The 10,861-nt window shown below is 43.6% G+C and overlaps 1 protein-coding gene across 1 annotated transcript in view; it reads right to left on the reverse strand.

Annotated features, from left to right (window-relative positions):
• LOC143298181 (uncharacterized) overlaps window positions 1-8,837 on the reverse strand; it is a 9,207-nt gene extending 370 nt beyond the window's left edge. Inside the window, exons 1-6 of the mRNA XM_076610929.1 lie at window positions 8,735-8,837; window positions 7,117-7,391; window positions 5,262-5,505; window positions 3,875-3,986; window positions 931-1,096; window positions 1-371 (exon numbers count right to left, since the gene is read on the reverse strand). The exon at window positions 1-371 is cut by the window's left edge and continues 370 nt beyond it. Of these exons, the coding sequence (XP_076467044.1) occupies window positions 228-371; window positions 931-1,096; window positions 3,875-3,986; window positions 5,262-5,505; window positions 7,117-7,391; window positions 8,735-8,780 (987 nt within the window). The 5' untranslated portion in view covers window positions 8,781-8,837 and the 3' untranslated portion in view covers window positions 1-227. The remainder of the gene's footprint in view (window positions 372-930; window positions 1,097-3,874; window positions 3,987-5,261; window positions 5,506-7,116; window positions 7,392-8,734) is intronic.
• Between the last annotated feature and the right edge of the window lie 2,024 nt (window positions 8,838-10,861).

A 10,861-nucleotide genomic window follows, 5' to 3' on the forward strand; every position in this document is an offset into this window, starting at 1 on the left:
CTATTTTCAGAAAAAAAAGCAATCAGATTCATTGACACCAGGTAATACAAGAAAACCCAGCAAAATACTGTGAGATCAAAACAGTTTTCATCTCCACTTTCTTTTCTACAACCATTTTATGGAGATCCCGTCTTCTGCAATGTTTCTGTCACTCAAGAAATATTCTCTTTTATATTAGCCTTTAAAACACTACACCTCTTGTTCCTGTTGTTGGAAGGATGTTTCATTTACGTTGAGAAAAGGTCAGGTTTGCAGGTGGCCTTGACCGTCTCGGAGACCTCGGGGAGTTCGGGGCAAAGGTCAAGTTCATCTCCCAAGGCCAGACAGGAGTTGAGGTCACTGTAGCCACTGCAGACGAACTCCACACAGTGCTGTGACAAGAACACATCACACACTATACAGTGCTGTGACACATCACACACTACACAGTGCTGTGACAAGAACACATCACACACTACACAGTGCTGTGACAAGAACACATCACACACTTCACAGTGCTGTGACACATCACACACTACACAGTGCTGTGACACATCACGCACTACACTGTGCTGTGACACATCACGCACTACACTGTGCTGTGACAAGAACACATCACACACTACACAATGCTGTGACACATCACACTACACAGTGCTGTGTCACTACACAATGCTGTGACACATCACACTACACAGTGCTGTGACACATCACACACTACACAGTGCTGTGAAAAGTAGCTCATTTGTTTCAAAGAATCATTTCAGTTCTGCACTGTGCTCACATAAAAGTAATAAAAGATAACCCAAGTTCTCACACACACACACACACACACACACACACACACACACACACACACACACACACGAACGTACACATAGAAGGATAGTGGAGGCAGAGGGGGTGGAGAAACCGGAGAGAAGTGAAGGAGGTAGAGAGAGAGCCACTTACCCTGAAAGCAGAGATAGGACTGTCCATGTTGCCGGAGATACATCTCTGATGAGGGGGTTTGCCCACCAGAGGCCAGCACAGGTTGGCGGCCTTGTAACGCAGATCCTCTCCCTTCTGGACACATCTCTTGGCCATGGCTCTCTGGGCTGAGGCACAGTTGTAGTCACTGGAACAGACGGGAAGATTTGGGGAGTCTTTCAGAAACGAATTTTCTTTCTCGTGGGACTTAGGACCAGCACTAACTTGTACGTTGAAGACAACACTAAATTGTACGTAGAAGACAGCACTAAACTGTACGTTGAAGACAGCACTAAACTGTACGTTAAAGACAGCACTAAACTGTACGTTGAAGACAGCACTAAACTGTACGTTGAAGACAGCACTAAACTGTACGTTGCTGTCTTGAAGACAGCACTAAAATGTACGTTGAAGACAGCACTAAAGTGTACGTTGAAGACAGCACTAAACTGTACGTTGAAGACAGCACTAAATTGTACGTTGAAGACAGCACTAAACTGTGCGTTGAAGACAACACTAAAGTGTACGTTGAAGACAGCACTAAACTGTAAGTGGAAGACAGCACTAAATTGTACGTTGAAGACAGCGCTAAACCGTACGTTGAAGACAGCACTAAACTGTACGTTGAAGACAGCACTAAACTGTAAGTGGAAGACAAATTGTACGTTGAAGACAGCACTAAACTGTACGTTGAAGACAGCACTAAACTGTACGTTGAAGACAGCACTAAACTGTAAGTGGAAGACAGCGCTAAACTGTACGTTGAAGACAGCACTAAACTGTACGTTGAAGACAGCACTAAATTGTACGTTGAAGACAGCACTAAACTGTACGTTGAAGACAGCACTAAAGTGTACGTTGAAGACAGCACTAAACTGTAAGTGGAAGACAGCACTAAATTGTACGTTGAAGACAGCGCTAAACTGTACGTTGAAGACAGCACTAAACTGTACGTTGAAGACAGCACTAAACTGTAAGTGGAAGACAAATTGTACGTTGAAGACAGCACTAAACTGTACGTTGAAGACAGCACTAAACTGTACGTTGAAGACAAGACAGCACTAAACTGTACGTTGAAGACAGCACTAAACTGTACGTTGAAGACAGCACTAAACTGTACGTTGAAGACAGCACTAAATTGTACGTTGAAGACAGCACTAAACTGTGCGTTGAAGACAGCACTAAAGTGTACGTTGAAGACAGCACTAAACTGTACGTTGAAGACAGCACTAAATTGTACGTTGAAGACAGCGCTAAACTGTACGTTGAAGACAGCACTAAACTGTACGTTGAAGACAGCACTAAACTGTAAGTGGAAGACAAATTGTACGTTGAAGACAGCACTAAATTGTACGTTGAAGACAGCACTAAACTGTACGTTGAAGACAGCACTAAACTGTACGTGGAAGACAGCGCTAAACTGTACGTTGAAGACAGCACTAAACTGTACGTTGAAGACAGCACTAAACTGTACGTTGAAGACAGCACTAAATTGTACGTTGAAGACAGCACTAAACTGTACGTTGAAGACAGCACTAAACTGTACGTTGAAGACAGCACTAAACTGTAAGTGGAAGACAAATTGTACGTTGAAGACAGCACTAAACTGTACGTTGAAGACAGCACTAAATTGTACGTTGAAGACAGCACTAAACTGTACGTTGAAGACAGCACTAAACTGTACGTTGAAGACAGCACTAAATTGTACGTTGAAGACAGCACTAAACTGTGCGTTGAAGACAGCACTAAAGTGTACGTTGAAGACAGCACTAAACTGTAAGTGGAAGACAGCACTAAATTGTACGTTGAAGACAGCGCTAAACTGTACGTTGAAGACAGCACTAAACTGTACGTTGAAGACAGCACTAAACTGTAAGTGGAAGACAAATTGTACGTTGAAGACAGCACTAAACTGTACGTTGAAGACAGCACTAAATTGTACGTTGAAGACAGCACTAAACTGTACGTTGAAGACAGCACTAAACTGTAAGTGGAAGACAGCGCTAAACTGTACGTTGAAGACAGCACTAAACTGTACGTTGAAGACAGCACTAAACTGTACGTTGAAGACAGCACTAAATTGTACGTTGAAGACAGCACTAAACTGTACGTTGAAGACAGCACTAAAGTGTACGTTGAAGACAGCACTAAACTGTAAGTGGAAGACAGCACTAAATTGTACGTTGAAGACAGCGCTAAACTGTACGTTGAAGACAGCACTAAACTGTACGTTGAAGACAGCACTAAACTGTAAGTGGAAGACAAATTGTACGTTGAAGACAGCACTAAACTGTACGTTGAAGACAGCACTAAATTGTACGTTGAAGACAGCACTAAACTGTACGTTGAAGACAGCACTAAACTGTAAGTGGAAGACAGCGCTAAACTGTACGTTGAAGACAGCACTAAACTGTACGTTGAAGACAGCACTAAACTGTAAGTGGAAAACAAATTGTAAGTTAAAGACAGCACTAAATTGTACGTTGAAGACAGCACTAAACTGTACGTTGAAGACAGCACTAAACTGTAAGTGGAAGACAACACAAAGTTCTCTCGGTGGAAAACAAAACTAAAATGTTTGTGGAAGACACCACTAAGCTGTAAAAGGAAGAAAACACTAAACTGTAAGTGGAAGACAGTTCTGGACTGTAACTGCAATTGGAAAACAGATTGGCGATAAACTGTAAATGGAAGACAGCACTAAATGACACATGAAAGACAGTTCTGAACTGTAATTACAATTAGAAGACAGGATAGCGCGAAACTGTGACTGGAAGACAAAACTGTAAGTGACAAGAATGGGAAATAACTCTGTTTACAAGGCAAACAACTACAATCTCAAGTCAGTGCTGCTTATGCTACCGTTTTAGCTAGCATATTTCTTGTCAAAAACCTATCGAGGCAACCATGCGTTGCCTCAACTCACGTCTGGGTGATCTCCATGTTGGAGAAGACGTTGTAGAAGATGGTGGCCTGACGATTCTCTCTCCACTCCATGGACTGCTTGAAGGTCTTCACCTCTCTCTTCGTGCCGTTTCCTGGGTAAGGGACAGAGTAAATCAAACTTCGTTTGAGTCACCGTTATCACATGACTGTGTAGCCTACATCGTCATCGTCGTCATTATCAAGGCTGTTATTGTCTTCTGCACTGCTGTCATCGTCACGACCACCATCGTCATCAGAGACGAGAAAAACAGGTCTTGTCTGCCCTGTCCATGTCATCTTGAAAGCAATCAGTTGTGATTTTTATACGATGGGAAATCTGGTTCTTGTTTGTGTGTTATTCGAGATGAAAATATTGTATTCTTCGTCTTTGATGCTGATATCAAAGCATCTCTATGTCAGTATTGTTCATGAGTTCATGACCCATAAAATACTCAGTGTCTCTGAACATCACTGGCACAGCCATAAGAAAGATACTGATGCCTTTACCAAAGCTGAAAGAATATTACCGATTGCCTGTAAACTTCATGGACACTGCTTGAAGAAATGGACCCATCTGGCCTTCCAGTAAGTGTTCTAAAACACCAACTCACCACACAACAAGTGCTGACAAGCCAACTCACCACACAAGTGCTGACAGGTCAACTCACCACACAACAAGTGCTGACAGGTCAACTCACCACACAACAAGTGCTGACAGGACAACTCACCACACAAGTGCTGAAAAGTTAACTCACTGACAAGCCAACTCACCACACAAGTGCTGACAGGCCAACTCACCACACACAAGTGCTGACAGGCCAACTCACCACACAAGTGCTGACAAGCCAACTCACCACACAAGTGCTGACAGGCCAACTCACCACACAACAAGTGCTGACAAGCCAACTCACCACACAACAAGTGCTGACAGGCCAACTCACCACACAAGTGCTGACAAGCCAACTCACCACACAACAAGTGCTGACAAGTCAACTCACCACACAACAAGTACTGACAGGTCAACTCACCACACAACAAGTGCTGACAGGCCAACTCACCACACAACAAGTGTTGACAAGCCAACTCACCACACAACAAGCGCTAACAAGCCAACTCACCACACAACAAGTACTGACAGGTCAACTCACCACACAACAAGTGCTGACAAGCCAACTCACCACACAACAAGTACTGACAGGTCAACTCACCACACAACAAGTGTTGACAAGCCAACTCACCACACAACAAGCGCTAACAAGCCAACTCACCACACAACAAGTACTGACAGGTCAACTCACCACACAGCAAGTACTGACAGGTCAACTCACCACACAACAAGTACTGACAGGTCAACTCACCACACAGCAAGTACTGACAGGTCAACTCACCACACATCTGGACGGGGTAGTCGGAGGGCACAAAGTTGGAGCTGTAGCACTCAAAGCTGAACCTGGAGTTCTTGTGCCACCTGCCATAGGGGTCGTACAGACTGAAGCTGATCTTGAACTCTCCGTTCTTCTCCTTCAGGTACACCTCGTCGTCAGCGGTGGGTTTGCTGAACTCGAACACTTTGTTGATGTCCAGAGCTCCGTCCTTGGTGTTGAAGGGAGCGTCCTTCAGGCCTTCCATGTACTGTCACACACAGCATCTGGTCTTCACCTTCTGAATGCAGCTGAAGTTAAAGTGTCTCTGACTGCATTGGAATAAATTACCACATTGGTTGTACTGTCACACACAGCATCTATTCTCACCTGAATGCAAATGATATTAGAATGCCCCTGACTATACTTTTGTGGAACATAATTCGTCACACTTACACTGGCATGCTTACGTTTATCCATGAACACGCTAATATTCAATTATTTTCTGGAACATGAATGGTAATTTTACATGTGAAAACCCGAAATTATGTTTCTGTTGTCATATGCACTGAATTGTATTGCAGTGTATGAACAATATTTCAGCAAACACTGTGTTCACGATGTTTCCAAGCGTGCCACAAAACATGTCCAAAGAAAGCAGACAATGTCGTTAGTAGGGGGCTTAGTAAGTGGTGTCATAAGTACGTTAAATCAGAACAGGCACCACTGAACACCACCGAAGTGACTCAGCAGCAGTGCAGGGTCTCCTCTGGTGTGTGGCCTCCTGACGACCTAACATCGATGGTTCCCTGCGGACTGCCGACGCTGGAACTGTGACGGACGAACCCGGGTGTGGCCGTGTATGGGATAATCTAAATGAGCGGCGTGGGAGTAATGCCACTGAAACGGTGCAGATGATGGGGCAGGAAAAAAAGCAGACAACGGACGGAGCGGCAGTGGACATGACGGTGCTGACACCACACGTGACAGACGTGACAGCGGAGACGTCAGTGTTGGAGTTATGTCCCGTGGGTCTGGGAGGTTCAGGGTTCTAATCCCTGCAGTGCCGAATGGATTACGGGTGGAGAGGGTGTCTCACGTCAACCTTTGTACAGACACGGTCGGTGTGTGCACGTGCACAACAGAAAAAAATGGGCACGTTACACAATCCTTCATCCCTGCTGGAGTGTTCCGGGTCATGGAGACACAGCACACTCAGCGTGCACAACCCGACAATGGAGTGTTAGATGTGCGTCAGCGTTAGATGTGTGTCCGTGTTAGATGTGTGTCGTGTTAGGTGTCCGGTTGTCGTTAGATGTGCGTCGTAGATGTGTCCGTGTTAGATGTGTGTCAGGTAGTGTGTCAGTGTTAGATGTGCGTCAGTGATGAATCAGCCGGAAACAACATCACTGACGTCACCGGATGCAGTTGAAGCGTGTCGTGCTGCTGCTCCGCCCTCAGTGAACACTGTCTGTCACTGTCTTGCTTTATACACGGCTACGTTAAAAACAAAACATGATATATATTGTGTAAACCATAAAGATTTTTTTTTTAATCGAATGATCGACAGTGGCTAATATTTCGGTCCCTATTTTCATTTCTTTTTCTTTCTTTTTTTTCAAATTTTGATTTTTGAAAATTAGATTCCTGTCCTTGGCAAAAAATATTGAGAATGTGGCCTGATAAACATGTCATAACCGGACATCCATTTCATTCATTTACTTAGTTATTCATCTATTGATCTATCCATCTATTTTGGTGTCGTAATCATCTTTGCTCGAGAGAGCAAACAAGAGCGAGAGTGGAGAGTGGCACGGAGGACCTGAAAGACGGACCGTGGTGCTCAAGGTCCACACTGCTCTTCAGCACCACACGCTCTCACCTTGCGGGCGATCTTCAGGTCAGTCCGCCCCTCCCACTTGAGGCCGTCCGAGATCCTCTCCACGCCCACCCAGATGGACTTGATGACGTACAGCTTGTTGCGGTCGTTCTCCAGCATGTTCCCCGGGGACACGGTGACACGGTAGCTGCCGCAGACGGTGTCTCTGACGGCGTTGTACTTGCAGGGGAACTTGATCTGCTCCATGGTGTCACTGAACGTCACCAGCTTCTTGCCGTTCTTTCCCTCACACACGTTCCGCACGCCCTGCACCTCGCCTGGAAGGGGGATGGGGAGGTGGGGGTGGTGGTGGGGGCTTTAAAAACCATGTCCTTTGACCCGTTTAGAGCCAGGACTGGTTCTTTGGCAGGGGGAGGAAGAGGGAGAGAAGATGGCAGACAAAGACAGAAAGAGAAGAAAGAGAGAAACAGACAGGGAGAGACAGAGAGACGGAGAGAGACAGGGAGAGACACAGAGAGACAGGGAGACACAGAGAGACACAGAGAGACAGAGAGAGACAGGGAGACACAGAGAGACACAGAGAGACAGGGAGACACAGAGAGACACAGAGAGAGAAAAACACAGCATGGATCCTTTTGATAAGAAAACTGTAATGGTCACGTTGCATGAACACAGCACAGTTCGGGAAGGTATGAACCACATGGTCTCTCCTTGATGTGAAGTGCTGGTTCTGACAATACACACAGGACACAAGATGCTGTTATTACGATTATCATTATTATCATTGTCATCATCATTTTCATTATTATAATCATCTTATCATAATCATCATCATCATCATCATCATCACTACCACCATTATTTTTGTAATAGTAGTAGTAGTAGTAATAATAATATCATCATCATTATCATTATTATCATTTTATTATTATCATTGTTATTATTATTATTATTATTACTGTTATGATTATTATCAGCAGAAACAGCAGTAGAAGTAGCAGTATCATGTTATTATTATCATCATTATCATCCTCATTATTTAGCACTCTCTCGCCTTGACTACTGTAACTTCCTATTGTCTGGTTTTCCTGCTTCATCCATTCAGTCCCTTCAGCATTTACGAAACTCTGCTCCCCAACTTGTCCTCAGAAGAAAAAGATCTGAGCACATCACTCCTCTTTTGCAACATCTCCATTGGCTCCCTGTCTCAAACAGAATAAAGTATAAGATCAGCACACTATGTTATAAATGTATTCACAAATCTGTCCCTTCCTATCTCTGTGGCTGCCTTTGCCTCTACACCCCACCTCGCTCTCTACGATCGGCTTCGGATCCACTCTGTTAACGCATACCCAGATTTAAACACTCGACTGTCAACCGCCGTTCTCTCTCTGTCTCTGGAGCTTGCATTTGGAATGAACTTCTTTCGCTTCGTCAGGTCTCCGCACTCAGCTCTTTCAAGTCTAGCCTGAAAACCCGCCTCTTTTCAAGACAGCCTCCCTCCCCTGCCTCTTCTTTGTCTTCAGTTTCTCCAGTTTAGAGTTTATGCATGCGTGTGAATGACTGGCGTGAAAGTGCTTTGATCTGTCTCTGCACAAGATTCGGCGCTATATAAATACTTTTTATCATTATTATTGTTATTATTAATGTTCTCACTCACCGAAGGCCAGGACGGCCAGAATCGCTGCAGCAAGAACCATCTTCATTGTGCTGGCTGCCTTGCGGTGACTGCTGCAGAAGTGTAACCTGGAAAAGAAAGGAAACAGAAAATGTTTTCCTCTTCATTCACCTCGTAGGCCAGTTTCAGTTTCAGTTTCAGTAGCTCAAGGAGGCGTCACTGCGTTCGGACAAATCCATATACGCTACACCACATCTGCCAAGCAGATGCCTGACCAGCAGCATAACCCAACGCACTTAGTCAGGCCTTGAGAAAAAAATTTTTTAAATGAAATAAATAAATAAACAAATAAAATAAATAAATAAAATAAAAATAAAAATAAATAAATAAAGGGTGAATAAATAATAGATAAATACATTAAAAAAAAGAAAAAAGAAACTGCATGTTTGGTGCATATCTGTTATGCATATGTGGGTGTATGTGTGAGTGTGTGTCTCCATGTTTTACATTTATTTGCTTATCTATCATCATTGTTGTCTTTTTCTTATTTATTTTATTATCATTATTATTATTATTATTATTACAACTACTACTACTACTACTTTTTTGGTCTTTTTTTAAATAAAATTATTATTTATTTATTTATTTATTTATGTACGCTTATAGTTGACTTCATCAAGTTTTTTTGAAGAATGAAGATTGCGAACGTGTTAAAAAGAACCAAACACTGCGAGCATTGAGCTCCAGTGGTTTAGACATTCAGTTCTGTGGCGTGAACTGAGGAACCACAAGTTCCAACATGGAATCATACCGTCGTGTAATTTGAGAAAACCGCACTGAACCAAACAAGAGCCAGTGCCATTTATTGATTATATGTCTGCCTGATGGCAAGCATCTTCCGTTCACCACGTCACCTGCAAGGTGGGTGTCTTCTCAAAGACTGATATTTCAAAACATTGGTTATTTTAAGAATATCAGTTGAGCTCTATCACAAATATCAACAAGTAACCTGTGCATGTGCAGATATTACGGATATTTCTATAACATAATCTGAAATTTATCACGAATTATCAATATCTAATCAAAATGTAGTGTTAATAGCAGTTCCTGACAGGAATTCATGAACATTTTCTCTCTTTAAAAGAAAAGGTTCCACTATAAATAGGCCTATCCATGACTGTTTCAAATTGTGAAAAATTGCATCACGTTGTTCTGAATGAAAACCGAAGTATGTGCGACGGTAACTAATCTTGACCAATTTCATGCTTCCCTCGTGGTTATGGTTCAGAGTGATGGAATTGTCTTTTCTTTCACGTCACCCATCTGCAGTTTAAATCATCAGTCTTCAGCTTTGAAAAGAATCTGTACTGACTCTGACAAAAATGCCATTATCAAAACTGATGAAGACTACACTGTCATTCAGAGAGAGAGAGAGAGAATGAGAGAGAGAAGTCACAGAGAGAGAGTGTGTATGTGAGTGTCCACTGACCTGTCAGAAGCGAAGGGAGAACGTTGAAGGTTGACGGTGAAGACTGACCAGCACAGGGTATTTATACACTGTCTCCCCCCCCTCCCCCCACAACTGCCCAAACCTGGCCGTGTCATCAAAGCCAGTAATCCCTCATCGGGTTGTCCACCACACGAACCCCTCGATGTCTGACAGCAGTGAAACGGAGACAGTAAAACAAGACTGGACATCAGTGAAGACTGCAGAGCACGCTGCTGCATGAAGAGAAGGTGATCAGCCGTTGATTGATGTGTGACGTTGTCATCACCAGGTGCAAGTCTTACCTTTGCCACAGGTGGTGTCGGTTTGGTGCCGTAAAAATGGATACCAGGTTGTAATTATGTGTGAGTTATAGCTGACAGGCGTATGCGTTTATTGGTGTGACAGGGTGATTTTCTGTATACGGGAATGTGCAGTTTGGGGAGGGGGGGGGGGGGCGAGGGGGGAGAGTAAGGGAAGCGGGGGGGGGGGGAGTTAAGGGGGAGTAATCGGGGATTTGATTGTGATGGTTTGGGGGTGACTTGGTGTTTCTGTTTATACATGTACATTATTTCATCAATATCATTAAGAGCATCGCCTCATATACTTGACAATCATGGTTCTCTCTCTCTCTCTCTCTCTCTCTCTCTCTCTCCATTGCAAAAAGAGTTAGTATTCAACAA

The sequence above is a fragment of the Babylonia areolata genome, chromosome 23 (genome assembly GCF_041734735.1).
Source record: "Babylonia areolata isolate BAREFJ2019XMU chromosome 23, ASM4173473v1, whole genome shotgun sequence".
NCBI classification, from domain to species: Eukaryota; Metazoa; Mollusca; class Gastropoda; order Neogastropoda; family Buccinidae; genus Babylonia; species Babylonia areolata.